Source organism: Stenella coeruleoalba, assembly GCF_951394435.1.
Source record: "Stenella coeruleoalba genome assembly, chromosome: 13".
NCBI classification, from domain to species: domain Eukaryota; kingdom Metazoa; phylum Chordata; class Mammalia; order Artiodactyla; family Delphinidae; genus Stenella; species Stenella coeruleoalba.
Window position 1 is genome coordinate 1,270,425 of NC_137159.1, and position 16,877 is coordinate 1,287,301.

At 41.8% G+C, this 16,877-nt stretch overlaps 1 protein-coding gene across 12 annotated transcripts in view; it reads right to left on the bottom strand.

The window, feature by feature from the left end:
* CCDC138 (coiled-coil domain containing 138) overlaps nucleotides 1–16,877 on the bottom strand; it is a gene marked incomplete at its 5' end in the record, with an annotated part of 48,819 nt that overhangs the window by 19,679 nt on the left and 12,263 nt on the right. For 10 of the 12 annotated variants that reach the window (XR_013831161.1, XR_013831162.1, XM_079941494.1 and 7 more), the window contains 5 exons: nucleotides 5,745–5,915; nucleotides 7,345–7,461; nucleotides 12,661–12,825; nucleotides 15,305–15,412; nucleotides 15,526–15,603. Coding sequence is in view for 10 of the 12 variants with exons in the window: in XM_079941494.1 (XP_079797620.1) it covers nucleotides 5,745–5,915; nucleotides 7,345–7,461; nucleotides 12,661–12,825; nucleotides 15,305–15,412; nucleotides 15,526–15,603 (639 nt within the window). The remainder of the gene's footprint in view (nucleotides 1–5,744; nucleotides 5,916–7,344; nucleotides 7,462–12,660; nucleotides 12,826–15,304; nucleotides 15,413–15,525; nucleotides 15,604–16,877) is intronic. The other 2 variants (XM_079941498.1, XM_079941492.1) reach the window with 2 other exon arrangements.

Below are 16,877 nucleotides of genomic sequence, written 5' to 3' on the forward strand. Positions count from 1 at the left end.
GGCCACGTGGGAGCCGTGAGGCGCCCCCAGCCCCACCCCCACCGCCTCCCATGGCCACACCGGCTGGCGGGGAACCAGGGCTTTGACTGAGGAGGCCCCTCGTCTGCAGAGCAGCGCCAGCCAGGCGAGACAAAATGTTTACTAACATCCGGAGTCTCGTGAGACAGTGCCGGGATGTCCAGTTTCCAACAGAGAATCACTAATCACACCAGAAGGACCTCAAACTGAATGAAAAAGGAAAACCAGTACTTGCCAACACCAACATGACAAACACGCTAGAGGAGCTGTGACGAAATGAGAAATTACAGACATTTTTGAAACAAATGAAGAAAAAAACAGAAAATCTCATCAAAGAAAAACAAAGTCTAACCAAAGAAAATGTAAAGAAGAACCAAATAGAAATTTCATAACTGAAGCCACGACGACTAGGACAAGCCCTCAGTGAGCTGCCTGAGCAGCAGAGCAGAGAGCAGAGGGAAGGGCCAGCGAAGTGGGAAACACAAGAACAGAGACTGCCCAATCTGAGCAGAAAGGGGAACAAAAGAAGAGACTCGAGAAGCTGAGGGACCGTCACAAAAGCTGTGACAGCAACGACAATCAGAGCCCTGGAAGGAGCAGAAAGCCAAGCGGGGCCAAAGGAACAGCTGAAGGGGCGGCGGCTGGAAGCCATTTGCAGAGGTTGAGGCAGCTGAGCAAGCCCCAAGGAGGACAGACCCAGAGACCAACGAGACACAGCGCAGCCAAGCTCATGAAAACTGAAGAAAGGGAACAAAACCAAAAGCAGTGTCAGAGAAATGAACATACACGGGAAAGCAATTCAAATGGCAGCAAACTTCTTAACAGAAACCACAGAAACTGACTAGAAGGAATTGGCACAACATTTTTCAAATGCTGCAAGAAGAGAACTGTCATGCCCAAATCTGAAATCCAGTGAAAATATGCTTTAGAAATGATGGGGAAATCAGAGCATTCTAAGATGAAGGAAAAGCTTCTGCACAGCAACGGAAACCGTAAACAAGATGAAAAGACAACCCTCAGAATGCGAGAAAATATTTGCAAACGAAGCAACCCACAAGGGATTAACCTCCAAAATATATAGACAGCTCAGCAACTCAAGAGCAAAAAAACAAACAACCCAATCAAAAAATGGACAGAAGATCTGAATAGACATTTCTCCAAAGAAGACATACAGATGGTCAAAAGACACACGAAAAGATGCCCAACATCGTTAATTATTAGAGAAATGCAAATCAAAACTACATTGAGGTATCATGTCACACCGGTCAAAATGACCATCCTCAAAAAATCTACAAACAATAAATGCTGGAGAGGGTGTGGAGAAAAGGGAAGCCTCTAACACTGTTGGTGGGAATGTAAATTGGTACAGCCACTGTGGAGAACAGTATGGAGGTTCCTTAAAAAACTAAAAATAGAACTACCATATGACCCAGCGATCCCACTACTGGGCATATATCCCGAGAAAACCACAATTCAAAAAGACACATGCACCCCAGTCTTCACTGCAGCACTATTTACAATAGCCAGCGCACGGAAACAACCTAAGTGTCCACTGACAGAAGAATGTGGTGTATGTATATACAATGGAATACTGCTCAGCCATAAAAAGGGATGAAATCATGCCATTTGTAGCAACATGGGTGGACCTGGAGATCATCACACTAAGTGAAGTAAGTCAGACAAAGAAGAACAAATATCATATGATATCGCTTATATGTAGAATCTAAAAAAAAAAAAATGATACAAATGAACTTACTTACAAAACAGAAACAGACTCACTGACTTAGAAAACAAACTTATGGTTACCAAAGGGGAAAGGCTGGGGGAATAAACTGGGAGTTTGGGATTAGCATATACATACTACTACATATAAAACAGATACACAATAAGGACCTACTGTATAGCATAGGGAACTCTGCTCAATCTTCTGTAATAACCTAAATGGGAAAAGAACTTTAAAAGGAACAGATACACGTATACGTAGAACTGAATCACTATGCTGTACACCTGACAATAACACAACACTGTTAATCAACTATACTCCAACATAAAATAAAAATTACATAAAAAAAAAAAAAAAGACAAGACAGTTTGTCATCAGACTGCCTAAGGGAAGCTCTCCAAACAGGAGAGACGGAAGAAGGAGCTTTGAGACATCGGGAAGGAAGAGCACGGTGAGCTCAAACACAGGTGAGCAGACAGACTTCCCTGCTCATCTTGAGGCATGTTCGACAGCTGAAGCAAAAGTGGTAACACTGTGCAGTGTTAGATTTGTCCTCAAGAAAACTACTTTACCAGAGCCTAACCTACTGGAGTTTTATCGGAGTCCAATCAGCCTAGGGGAAGGGAAATGACACCCAACTCCAGTGAACTCTACGCTCCTGCCCCACCTCAGGGGCAGAAGACCCGAGAAGCACCTGTGAAGTTCACAGGCCAGGGACACGCGCTCCCTGGAAGACTGAGACCTGATCACACAGCCAGAGCACTCCCCTCCACACACCTGCCACCACAGCACTGAAGGCCTATCTGCAGCAGCTCCGGGGCACAGTGCGGCACGTCCAGGTAGCAAGGAAGACACGAGGCACACAAAAGGCAAAGCACAGTTTGAAAAGCCAGAGCAAGCAACAGAATCAGACCCGAATACGGTAGGAATGCTGGAATAATCAGCCTGGGAATTTGAAACAACTATGATTAACATGCCAAGAGCTCTAATGGAAAAAGGAGACAACACAAAAGAACAGACGGATAAAATAGGCAGAGAGATGAAATTCTGAGAAAGAACCAAAAGGAACACTAGAGATGAAAACCACTGAGAATGGAGAAGAGCTTTGCTGGGCTCATTAGTGGAATCTACGGGGCTTCAGAAACAACCTCTGAGCTTGATGATACCTTCTACAGAAACTTCAGAAACTAAAAAGCAAAGAGAGGGACTTCCCTGATGGCGCAGTGGTTGAGAATCTGCCTGCCAATGCAGGGGACACGGGTTCGAGCCCTGGTCCGGGAAGATCCCACATGCTGCGGAGCAACTAAGCCCGTGTGCCACAACTACTGAGCCTGTGCTCTAGAGCCCGCGAGCCACAACTACTGAGCCCGTGTGCCACAACTACAGAAGCTCACGTGCCCAGAGCCTGTGCTCCGCAACGAGAGAAGCCACCACAATGAGAAGCCCATGCACCGCAACGAAGAGCAGACACTGCTCACCGCAACTAGAGAAAGCCCGTGTGCAACAACGAAGACTCAACGCAGCCACCCCTGCCAAAAAAAAAAAAAGCAAAGAGAAAAAAAAAAGACTGAAAAAATGGAACAGACTACACAAAAATTATGGGACAACTACAAAAGGTGTGACATACAGGTAAGGGGAATACCAGAAGGAAAAGAGAAAAAGAAACAGAGTACTTGAAGCAATAATGACTTGAGAATCTCCCTCAAATTAATGTCAGAAACAAAAACACAGAACCAGGAAGCTCAGAGAACACCAACTAGGATAAGTAGCAAAAGAAAAAATAAAACAAAACACTACACCAAAGTGTATCATAAACTACAGAAAATAAAAGCTAGGGACTTCCCTGGTGATGCAGTGGTTAAGACTGTGCACTTCCACCGCAGGGGGCACAGATTCAATTCCAGGTGGGGGAAGTAAGATCCCACATGTCGCGCAGCTGGAAAAAAGAAAGGAAAGAAAAGCTAATGAAAAGAATCCTAATAGAAGCCAGAGGAGAAAACAGCTCACCTATAGCAGAGCAAAGATAAGAATTACATCGAGGTTCTCTTCAAAAACCACATAAGCACGAAGAGAGCAGAAGGAAATATTTAAACTGTTGAGGGAAAAAAACCCGCCAACTTAGAATTCTATATACTGCAAAATTATCCACCAGAAATGAAGCGGAAATAAAGATTTTCTCAGATCAACAAAAACTGAAGGAATTTGTTACCAGTAGACCTGTCTTGCAAGAAATACTAACAAAAATTCTTTAGAGAGAAGGAAATTATATATCTTGGGAAACTTGGATGTGCATAAAGTAAGAGCATTAGGGAAGGAAGAAGTGCAGGTAAAATAAAAACACTTATTTTTCTTATTCTTAATTGGTCTAACAGATAACAGTTTGTTGAAAATAATAGCAACAATGTATTCGATTATGTATGCATGTGTGTGTTTATATGTGCATGTGTGTATAACATATATACACACGTGTGTGTGCTTATGTATAGGGGTAATGAATGACAGCAATGAAACACAGAAGGAAAGAATGAGGAATATTTTGTTCTAATAAGGTACTCAACCACTAAAAAAAGTTAAAAAAGTAGTACAATTGACATGCTAAAAAGGATGGAAAGTAGACTATCATATGTCCAGTTAAAGCCACAAAAGAAAGGAAAAGAGCAGAAGAACAAAGAACAATGTCAACAAACAGAAAACTGACAACTTGGGTAAATATTAACCGAACAGTATCAATAATCACTCTAAATAACAACAGTCAAAACACACCAAATACAAGAGACTGTAACAGAAGATCCCTATACACTGTGTACAAGAAACCCACTTTAAATCTAAAGGCACATACAGATTAAAAGTATTCAACAAATGGATAAAGAAAGATATACCATGCTGACAGTAATCACAGGAAAGCTGGAAGAGCTTTGAAATCTTACTTTCAGACAAAACAGGCTTCAGAGCAGGGAAAGTTACCAGGGACAGGAGGGGCATCACATAGTGATGAATGGGTCAATTCTCCAAGAGGGTGTAACAACACCTTGGGTACGGTGATCACTTTTTAGATACAACACCAAAGGCACGATCCGTGAAAAATAACTGATAAGCTGGACTTATGCAAAAGTGTGTGCAAAAGACACATCTGATACAAGACTGTTATCCAAATATACAAAGAACTCTAAACACTCAGCAATAAGAGAATACACAACCCAATTAGAAAGTGCCCAAAGGACCTGGACACCTCACCAAAGAAGATATACAGACGTCAGGCAAACATAAGATGCTCCACATCATACGTCATCAGGGAGACGCAAATTAAAACCACCGTGAGATACTGCTACACACTATTAGAAGGGCCAAAACCCAGAACACAACACTGAGTGCCGGCGAGGATGTGAAGCAACAGGAACTCTCATCACTGCTGGTGGGAATGCAGAATAGCGCAGCCATTTTGGAAGACAGCTTGTAGTTGCTTAAAAAAAAAAAAAGTATATTCTTACCATACTATCCAATAATCATGCTCCTTGATATTTACCCAAAGGAGTTGAAAACGTACATCCACACAGAAACCTGCATGTGGATGTGATAGCAACTTTATTCATAATTGCCAAAACTTGGAAGCAACCAACATATCTGTCAGTAGGTGATGGACAGATAAACTGTGGTCTATCCAGGCAATGGAATATTATTCAGGGCTAAAAAGAAAAGGGTTATCAAGCCATGAAAAGACAGGGAGGAACCTTAAATGCATATGACTAGGTGAAAGAAGCCAATCTGAAAAGGGTACACACTGTATGGTTCCAGCTCTACGACATTCTGGAAAAGGCAAAACTCTGCAGACAGTAAATGGACTGGTGGTTTCCAGGAGTCAGGGGTTGGGGGAAGGCAAGAATAGGCACAACACAGAGGATTTTTAGGGCAAACGATTTTTTGTATCAAATTATTCTGTACAATGACGGTTACATGCCCTGATACATTTGTCAAAACCCAGAGAACGTACAACACCGAGACTGACCCTGATGTGAACCTCACACTGTGGGTGATGATGACGTGCACGTGCAGATCCATCGACTGTGACAAAGGTCCCATCTGGTGGGACGCTGGTAGTGAGGAGGCTGTGCACGTGTGGGGGCAGGGGTTTACGGAAACTCTCTGTGCTCCATTTCGCTGTGAACCTAAATTCGCTCTAAAAAATAAAGTCTATATATTAAAAAAGCAACATAAGAAACCTTCATGGTGATGAAACTCTTCTGTTACCTTGACTATAGCCATGTCAGTATCATGGTTGTGGTACTGCAACTAGTTTTGGAGTATGTCACCTTTGCGGAAATGGAAACAAGTGATCGCTCTATTATTTCTTATGAATACAAGTGAATCTACAACTATCTCAAAATAAAAAGCTTAATTTTTAAAAAGGTACTTGCAATTAGACAATTGTTAAAACTGAAATGTTAAAAACCCATCAGTAAATGTTGACCAAACGAATGGGAGAGTGGCAAGAATGCTACTTTTCACTAGAAAGTGGGTGCAGGCTGGCAGTGCACACAGAGTGGTGCTGAGTGGCGATCTGAAGACAAGAACAGAGTACAAATTATCTGAAGAAAAATGAGAAGACTCTTCTGGAAGGAAGATAAAACAAAGTTTCACTCAATTCTGTGAGTCTAGCCTTTTGCGGCTGAGAGCAAGCATTCAGCCGACCTTTCTCAGAAACCATCACGTGAACAGCAAAGTCAACAGTGACATTAACCGACCAGCTAATTTCTATAACTTTGGTGAGACACACAGTTAAGGTCAACTGTGTGTATGTGTGTGTATGTGCTTGCACGTGTGCACGCGCACACGTGCTCACGTACTCGCTCATGTGCGCCACGAAGGCAAAATATTTAGGAAATCCTCAGAAAGCCATTTTCCCTAAACCTCAACCATCCCACTACTTAACCACCAGTCCTGCACTTACTAGTTTAGCCGTGTGCTTCCTGAGCTCCACAGGACCAAGAGTAAGCTACCCGAGCACTAATTTGTTTTTTTCCATTTTTAACCAAATGAAAGCTGTAACAGCATTTATCAATACTAACTGGGAAAGTAACATTTTACAAACCTACTACAACTCATAGCACAATTGGTTATATATGCACGTCATATTTGGATTAAATAACCCTTACGTGAGCTGGTAACACCTAGCCTTCATTTTATAAGATGCTGGAATAATTTTCCCTCTTTGATTAGGTTATCCTAATAATCACTGTTCCATTTAGCTAGTGTGTGTTTACTGGCATACAGACAAAAAACCAATTTCTGTTACCTTCAGAAGAATATGAAAAACTATAAAATAAATAATGAGGCGGGGGGCGGGCAGTTGGTTTCAACAATAACCTAACGCAGTGAAACTCCTTATTACACAATTCTGAAACTCAAAAGCAATGTTACACCCTGAATCCGATCTACAGCATTGAGAAATAGGATAGTAAAAGAGGAAAGAAGAGAAAGTGGTGAACAAAGCAATGGAGGCGAGGAAAAGTCCCGAAACAGAACAGGACGTGTGGGGAAAGCTGTGCGAGAGTAAGATCAAGAGCAAAAGGGTTGTACTTGCAGACAGACTCCCGTTCACCAGTTACCTGTGTTCCGGCATCGAGCTGCCTTAGAGACCAATATATAAACTTTACAAAAGGCTCGTGAAGCTTGGCATTCACAAAAGGCATCCACTGTAGCTGCTCTGTCATCACAGGCAAAAGCTAAAGAAATAATCATGGAAAATACAAACACACACTATTTTTAGATGCCTGAAATCAATTACCACAATTTTCCAAAAATTATCTTTTTCCAAAAGAAAAAAGAGTTCTCTAACAAAAAATCTTCACTTTAAAACCGTACGTAATACAATAAGGAAATATGTACTTGAAACATTATGTGTCTACGCCCTTGACCCAGTAATGGCACATCTAGGATTTTAAGACTAACCTATAAAAACACACCCTGAATCTTAAATGGTTAAATAAACTTATGGTGCATATATAACCATTAAAAATGATAATGGCATCTATATTTATTGCCATGGCATATTCTGGGGTTATAAAAGCAGGTTACAAAAAGTGTAATAAGATTCCACTTACATAAAATATGTCTGTATGAATTTATATTGAAAGAGATAAGATATTTTTAAAAAATATTAACAGTGAGATTTCAGTAACTGGAGTGATATTTACTTTCCTCTTTATATGTCTGTCTTTCATAAATATCTTAATTAATGTCAACTTATAAAAATAATGCAAATCTTTAAAAAAGGTATTTATGAACGCTGCTTCAACAGTATGTCATTTTGCTGAAAGATTAAGACCATAGCGATACATTCTAGTTCTGTGAAAAATGCCAGTGGTAGTTTGATAGGGATTGCATTGAATCTGTAGATTGCTTTGGGTAGTAGAGTCATTCCACAATGTTGATTCTTCCAATCCAAGAACATGGTATATCTCTCCATCTGTTGGTATCATCTTTAATTTCTTTCACCAGTGTCTTATAGTTTTCTGAATACAGGTCTTTTGTCTCCTTAGGTAGGTTTATTCCTAGGTATTTTATTCTTCTTGTTGCAATGGTAAATGGGAGTGTTTCCTTAATTTCTCTTTCAGATTTTTCATCATTAGTGTATAGGAATGCAAGAGATTTCTGTGCATTAATTTTGTATCCTGCTACTTTACCAAATTCACTGATTAGCTCTAGTACTTTTCTGGTGGCATCTTTAGGATTCTCTGTGTATAGTATCATGTCACCTGCAAACAGTGACAGCTTTACTTCTTCTTTTCCGATTTGGATTCCTTTTTTTTCTTTTCCTTCTCTGATTGCTGTGGCTAAAACTTCCAAAACTATGTTGAATAATAGTGGTGAGAGTGGGGAACCTTGTCTTATTCCTGATCTTAGTGGAAATGGTTTCAGTTTTTCACCATGGAGGACGATGCTGGCTGTGGGTTTGTCATATATGGCCTTTATTATGTTGAGGAAAGTTCCCTCTATGCCTACTTTCAGCAGAGTTTTTAAATTGAGTTATTTGTAGTGAGGTTGATGGACTTAGAGTGTGTCATACAGGGTGAAGTAAGTCAGAAAGAGAAAGACAAATACCGTAGGCTAACACATATATATGGAATCTAAGGGGGAAAAAATGTCATGAAGAACCTAGGGTAAGACGGGAATAAAGACACAGACCTACTAGAGAATAGACTTGAGGATATGGGGAGGGGGAAGGGTAAGCTGTGACAAAGTGAGAGAGTGGCATGGACATATATACACTACCAAACATAAAACAGATAGCTAGTGGGAAGCAGCCGCATAGCACAGGGAGATCAGCTCGGTGCTTTGTGACCGCCTGGAGGGGTGGGATAGGGATGGGGGAGGGGGGGAGACGCAAGAGGGAAGAGATAATGGGAACATATGTATATGTATAACTGAGTCACTCTGTTATAAAGCAGAAACTACCACACCATTGTAAAGCAATTATACTCTAATAAAGAGGTAAAAAAAACATGGCAAGAAAAGAATGTTTGAAAAAAAAAAAATAAAAGCTAGGATATAGAACCATATGTAATTGGACCCCAGATGTGATAAATAAGGTATAAAGATAAACCTCTGAGTCTGGAAGGACATATATGACCTACGCACTCCTCCGGAAACACCCCACCCTGGCTTCTGTGTCACCAACTTCTCCAGCGACACCCAGCTCTCCTCTACTTCTCGGGCCACTACCATTCTCTCCTGCTGGCTGGTCCTCATTCACCTGACCATTAAATACCGGAGTTCCTCGACTCAGCGCTAGCCAGTCCGGACTCACAACCCCCATGTCCACACGCCCAGCTCGGGCCTCTCCGCAGAGCCCCAGCCCCCGGAGCCACACCTACACCCACACCCACACACGCACTCCAGTGTCTGCAACTCAACTCATCTAAAACTACCTTACCAACAGTGGAAGCTCAAACCCAGATCTCGTGTAGTATTTCCTACTTGCAGTGAACGCGACCAACGTTCATCCCGGTGCAAAGTCAGGAGCCTGGGTGCCAACCCTGGGAGCCCACCTTTTATACGGGATCCATCACCAGTCTCGTCAATCTTCCCCCCTAAACATTCTCTAGACGGCCCATTTCCAGCTCACAGCCACACTGTCCTTCCCCTGAACCACCTGCGTTTCCTAAGTGTCCTCCAGACCCACTCTTGCATCTCTTCGACCCTCTTGCCGCATCACAGAAGACACGACCCTTTCAAAGCATAAACCTGACGCTATTTTCTCCTGAAAGCTCTTCATTAATTTCCTCCTAGTCTTAGTTATTTTCTAGAATGAAATTTCAAGCAAAACTGAAAACTTACAGACATCCGAAATTGAGTACTTTTGTGGATGAACAGAATTTGATAACCACCTACTCTGTTAAGGTCATAGTCACAGGAACATTTTGTATTCTTAATTCCCCCACCCTTAAATTACAGTATTTAAAACTGGTGAGGAAGGAAAGTCTTCCGTTGCAGAGAGAAATCTTTCAGCTGGGACCACACATAGGTATACAAGATAAAGTACACAGAACTATGTATAAAGTGCTCTGTCACAAACAAAGTACATAACACGGGGAAGCACGCAGGAAAATCAGAAGTGTGAGGTTACCAGCATGAAGCTGGGGAAGGGAAGCGAGGGGAGGGGGAGGAGGCGGAGTGTCCCAGGTCTACGGACCCAGGGGACGCCAGGAGCAAGAGCGCCTCGTGCGGGCCTGGTGTCCTTCCTGCCTTTCACGGCGGCGGTGGTGAATTTGCCGGTAATCGTTTTAGTGAGATATAATTCACACACCATACGAGTCACCCATGTAAAGGGTACAACTCAGTGATTTTCAGTATATTCAGCGAGTTGTGAAACCATCGTGAGAATCCGTTTGAGAACATTTCCATCACCCTCCCCCCCAAGAACCCTAACCATTAGCAGGCATCTCAGCATCCTGTCCTCACAACCACTGGGCTACTTTCTCTACACTGATCTACACGGTTCCAGGATTTTCATATAAATGGAATCACACAATATGTGGTCTTTTGTGACTTGCTTCTTTCACTTCCAGTATTTTCAAACGTCACTCACGCTGTAGTATGCATGGATACCTCATCCCCTTTTACCACCAAGTTACATTCCACAATCTACATACACCATTTTACTGAGCCACCTGTCAGCTGACGGGCATCTGGGCTGGCTCCACGTGTTGGCTATCGTGCGTCATGCTGCCATGAACATCCACGTATGAACCTATGTGCGCACACGTCTGCGTTTCTCTTGAGTACACGCCTCAGAGTGGAACAGCGGACTCGCTTGGTAAACCCACGTTTCATCTTCCAGGAACTGCAGGGCTACTTTCCAAAGTTCCTACCACACCTTTTTACATTTTCACCAGCAGCGCACGAGAGTTCCGATTTCTTCACATCTTCGTCAATGCTTGAGATTCTCTGGCTCTTTTATTTTAGCCATCCCAGGGGGTGTGAAGTGACAAAACAAAGGGACCCGGATTTGCATTCCCCAAATCACTAACGTTGCTGAGCGTCGTCGGACACGCCTATCGACCATTTGGGTGAGTGTTAGAGAACCGTCTATTCAGGTGCACTGAGCATTTTCAATCAGGCTGTCTTTAATTACTAAGTTGTATGGTCTTTTTGTTTAAATACTCAAGATGGAAGGAAGTCCCTTATCAGATCTGATTTGAAAAATATTTTTTCCATTCATTGGGTTGCCTTTGACTCTCACGATAGTATAGTTTGAAGCATGAAAGTTTAAAAAAATGTTTTGACTCAAACTTCACTTTTTTTTTTTTTTTTGCGGTACGCGGGCCTCTCCCACAGTGGCCTCTCCCGTTGCGGAGCACAGGCTCCGGACGCACAGGCTCAGCGGCCATGGCTCACGGGCCCAGCCGCTCCGCGGCATGTGGGATCTTCCCGGACCGGGGCACGAACCCGTGTCCCCCGCATTGGCAGGCGGACTCTCAACCCCTGCGGCACCAGGGAAGCCCCCTCTTCCTCATCTTCAAAGCCACTGGGGATGCGAGGATGCACTGAGTGTCTCACCTACTCTTCTGCCTCTTTTGTCTGGCCTGAAGTGCTCACGTGATTACTGGACCCACTCAGATCATCCTGATTAATCTCTACTTGAGGGTCAGCTGATTAGTAACCTTAATTTACTTTTTCCGTGTAAATGTGACACACTGACAGGTTCCAGGGCTTAGGTTATGAACATCTCCGGGACCATTATCCTGCCTAGCACAAAAAGCATTTAGAAGAAGCTTTTTAGGTAAGGATGAAAACCGGAAATAATTTCCTCAAATGAAACCCTGGCCTGTATTTATTAATTCGTTAAACCAAACAAACAACTTTAGATATCCACTCTTCAGAGTTTTAATGTATTTCTTGTAGAATGCAACCGTCAATCTCTAATGACAATTTATACTGACTGGAAATCCTGAGTATTGATATCCAAATTAATGTCTGTAATTTAAGAAAATGGTCATTGCTCTTTGTTAATGAGAAGCCCCTTGAAAATACTATTTAACCCTTCATGACAAAAGGCAAAATAAAATTATTTTAGTGGGATTTGGATCCTAAAATGATGTGTATCAGGAATTGTTCCTATCACTGATTATCTGCCTAACTCTGATACACAATTATTTTGCCATTTTTGGAGTAGGTTTTCAATTTCTGGTCTGCCTTTAAAAAGAAATTTCCATCATGTTACAAAAAATATAAGTATGAATTAATTTTTTTTTTAGTATGAATTAATTTGAATTAAGTCTGAAATGAATCTTTTTAGAACTGACTATTGGTATAATCGACTTTCTATCAAAAATACTTTCAATATTTTTTCTCTTGTAAAATGTACCACTCTTTCAATCTTCGTGTCTACCGAGTCATATATTTCAAATTAAAAAACAAACCTTCACACACTTCTCCTGAATATCATTTCTCTGAGAAGCAAATGTGGGTAGTGCCTTTTCACCATCCATTCCAGATTCTTCATGTTTCAATTTGCTAAGGTGATGATCCGAAATCCAGTCCATGAAGACAGTTAAAAGTTCATAAACTTGTCCATTAAGTGGTACCTATATGCAAAAAAAATAAAGCAAGCACTTCTTTCAATTCACAGCCTCCTAAAACTTCAAAGGCAAGTTTTAAATTTGGTAAGCGATTATGGCATAATTTATCTAAAACACTAAAACATGTATTGGATGACAAATCTTCTCCAAATGAAAGAAATTCCAAATCAAATATCTCTAATTAATATTAGAAACATGTTAAATGCTGGTTGACAGAAGGGGAGAAACCCACCATAACAAGGAAATTGAAAGAACTGCACCTTATAACCAAAAGAGAGAATTTTCATTAAAATTCTTTACCCAAGTTTGATAATGGAGAAGAGTAAAATTGGCCTTAACTCAAGAGCATGAGCCACCAAAACTAACAGATTTGAACAAATTTAAAGGTCTCAAAAGCTAAACAATTTCCACCATGAAACTTCATATCTTCTTTTTCCTTTACACCGTAACATTCTATAAATAGGTATGAAAAATTTTTCCTGGAAATCCTGTTCTCTGAGAGTCCACCAAAATGGGAGGAAAACAAGAGCAAACTGCCATGAAAAAACTATAAATTCAACTAAGCTGATTTCCGTGTTCCTTCAAATCACTTTCAGTCACTTCAATTCAACATTTATCACACATGTTCCTTCAACGGGAGCTACGCTAGATTTAATTTTAGACAGAGAAATACAAAAGCAAATTAATAAAAAGGCAAAATTAAGCAGACAGCAATCCACAAAAACAGAATCAGATGAATGAAAACAAAGTTATACTATTCTGACCAAGAGTCACTTTTAACCTTCTCAATTTTCTTCAAATAGGAACTTTTGATGAAAACTGCAATCATCTTGACTAACCTGAGTATAAATCTCCACTTTTTCCAATTTACTTTATTATTTGTTTTTAATTAAAAAATTTTTTTCATGGGACTTCCCTGGTGGCGCAGTGGTTGGGAATCTGCCTGCCAATGCAGGGGACACGGGTTTGAGCCCTGGTCTGGGAAGATCCTACATGCCGCAGAGCAACTAAGCCTGTGCGCCACAACTACTGAGCCTGTGCTCTAGAGCCCGTGAGCCACAACTACTGAGCCTGCATGCCACAACTACTGAAGTCCGTATGCCTAGAGCCTGTGCTCTGCAACAACAGAAGCCACTGCAGGGAGAAGCCCGTGCTCCGCAACAAAGAGTAGCCCCTGCTCGCCGCAACTAGAGAAAGCCCACGCGCAGCAACAAAGACCCAATGCAGCCAAAAAGAAAATAAACTAATTAATTAAAAAAAAATTTTTTTTTCACAGCCAGCATCCATGACAGGAAAAAGGAGGCGGGAGGGGGGGGAGGTTAAGTACGATCTTTTCCAACCACTAAACCCTCTGCGCACAGCCGGGGCCTGGTAGAGGTGAGGGCAGGCGGGGCGGCCACAGGCTAGGGCAGCCCCATTGGGAGTGCAACGTGGGGCCCAGGAGGGGTCCCTGCAGGTCAGAAGGGGGCCCTGGGCCTGGAGCCCCCGGGAGAGCCACGCGGCCGGTGATGCCACCCTTGCTGTGACTGCCGTGCTCCTCCTGGATGACACGCGGAGGCTGGGCCAGCGATGCTGTGGGCTTGGCTCCCTATCCTCCCCACGTCGATAGTCCGCCCCGAGATGACCTCCCACCGCAGGTGCCGGAGGGGACACAGGCCAGGTCCTCTGTGCTCTCGGCAGCACGGCCCAGAGCCGCGGCACCTCCCTGCTGACACCCCGCAGCACCGCCAAGCGGGGGCCCCGAGAGCTTGGCACAAGCAGCTCCCCCAGGCCTGGCCCTGCGGACGGACGAGGTCCCCGGCCTTCCGTCGAGAAGGTCCCGTGCGTGGACCCCTGCGCAGGGCTGGGAGCGCGGTGGCTCCTGCTTGATCTGCGCCGGCCCGTCACAGGCCAGACGGTGCCCGTCCCACGGCAGCTCCTGCCTCTGCTGCTGGGGCTCCCGTTGCCCCATCTTAAACAAGGCCATCCGCCCAGTTCACTTTATGAAAAACTACAGCATTTATCAAAACCACTGAAGCCCAGTGAGGTATCACTACCCACCCACTGCAAAGGTCAAAATAAGAAAGACTGAAAACACCAAATGTTTTTTGGTGCCATAAAAGCTGACAGCAAACTTTTTAGCCAAGTTGTCACACACATTGCTGGCAGGAGTATGCATGGCGCGACCACTCTGGAAAACTGGCAGTTGCCCCCAAAATTAAATACACCTCTACCTTATGACCCAGAAATTCCAGTCTTGGCTATATTTCCAAGAGGAATGAAAATGCATGTCCCCAAAAAGCCTTATACATGAATATTCTTAGCAGCTAAATGTTTTGTTTTGTTTTTGCAAACAAAAGCATATCTGAAATATTATAGCAATACTTTTCTACAAAGAAATGATCACAGTGAATCCTTTCACACTAAGAAGAATGTTTGCTAAAGGGAAAAAAAAATAAGGAAGAGAAAAATGTCCTGGCTTTCCAATGGAGAAATCATATCATACCTTATGAGGTTTTGAAACTGGTACTTTTTCCTGTTTTAAACTTTTTGCTTCGTGAGCGGCGTGGGGATTTCCTTTCAATCTCTGTATTGTCATAAACTCACACTTCCTCTGTGACAGTACATATCCGTGAATTAAAAGAAAATTATATTAAAAGTGAGAAAGTCCAAAGGCAGTCATTTTAAATTTCACTTTGTGTCTCAAGAGAAGAGCAGGTACCTTACCTGTAAATTATCTAAACGAGCTTGAACTCTCTTAGCCTGAACCTCCAACTTCCTGTTTTCTTCACTTACTTCATTTAACTAAGGTAGGAAAACATTAGATATTTCAATAGAAACCTCAAGCCAGTTTCCTACTGAAGTTTTCCCAGTGTACCATCTTATCTAGTCTGTGTTACCAAGCAACATAACGTAACAGACAGAGGTAGCGTCCATGATTAAAGATCACAGCTAAAACCACCATTTGGTCCTAAAACATTAAGAGTTTCTAAGAAAGTTTACTTCATTCTATGAAAAATGTGCAAGTCTCCTAACATCTTACACGTATACATTTTAATAGGAAACGTCTTTTAGTTGAACTTTTTATTGAAGTATAATGTATGTACAGAAAAGTGTACCAATCATTAAACATCACCATAACGAATTACTGCGATTGGAGTAAATGTATCTGTTAATTTAGGAAAACTGACATCTTTACCATATTGAGTCTTCTCATCCCTGAACATAACATAGCCTTCAACTTATTTCGGTCCTCTTTAGTTGCTTTTAATTAACATTTTGCACTCCTCAGTATGCATGTTTTATACATGTATAATCTCTTTAGATTTATTCCTGGATAGCCAATGCTTTTTGATGCTACTACCCATAGTATCTTTCAATAAACATTCACTACTTGATTATTGTTGATATACAGAAATACACTTGATATTTCATATACTGAGCTTATACCCAAAGATTCTCCTAAATTTGTTTAATTCTAATAACTTGTCTGTATGCTCACTTGGATACTTACTACATCTGTGCATAATCATGTCATCGGAGGATAATTCTTATTTCTTCCTTCCAGACCCTGACTTTCCTTTCCTCACTGCACTGACCAGGACTTCAGCACAAAGTTCAACAAAACAGTTAACAGTGAGCACCTTTATCTTGTTCTGATCTCAAGGGAAAAGATTTCAATAACTTACATTAAGTGTGATTCAGAAGTTGGTTTTTTTTTTTTTTTTTTGTAAGTACTCTATGAGAATTAAGTTCTCTTCTATTACTAGTTATTATCTTTGGGCTGGTGCTGAATTTTAAATCAAGGAATTATACGATTTTTCTCCTTTTATCAGATGATGTGTTAATTTTCAAATGATAAATGACCCTGTATTCCTGGACCAAGTCCACTGAGTTGTATTATACTTTTTGTGTACCTCTGGATTCAATTTGCTGATATTAAAAATTTTTGCATCTGTACTCATGGGAGACTGGCTTGCATTTTTTTTTTTTCTTGTAATGTTCTTGACAGGTTTCGTTTCAAGGTTATGCTGGCCTCATACAACAAGAAAGGGAGCATTTCTCTTTTTCTGTTTATG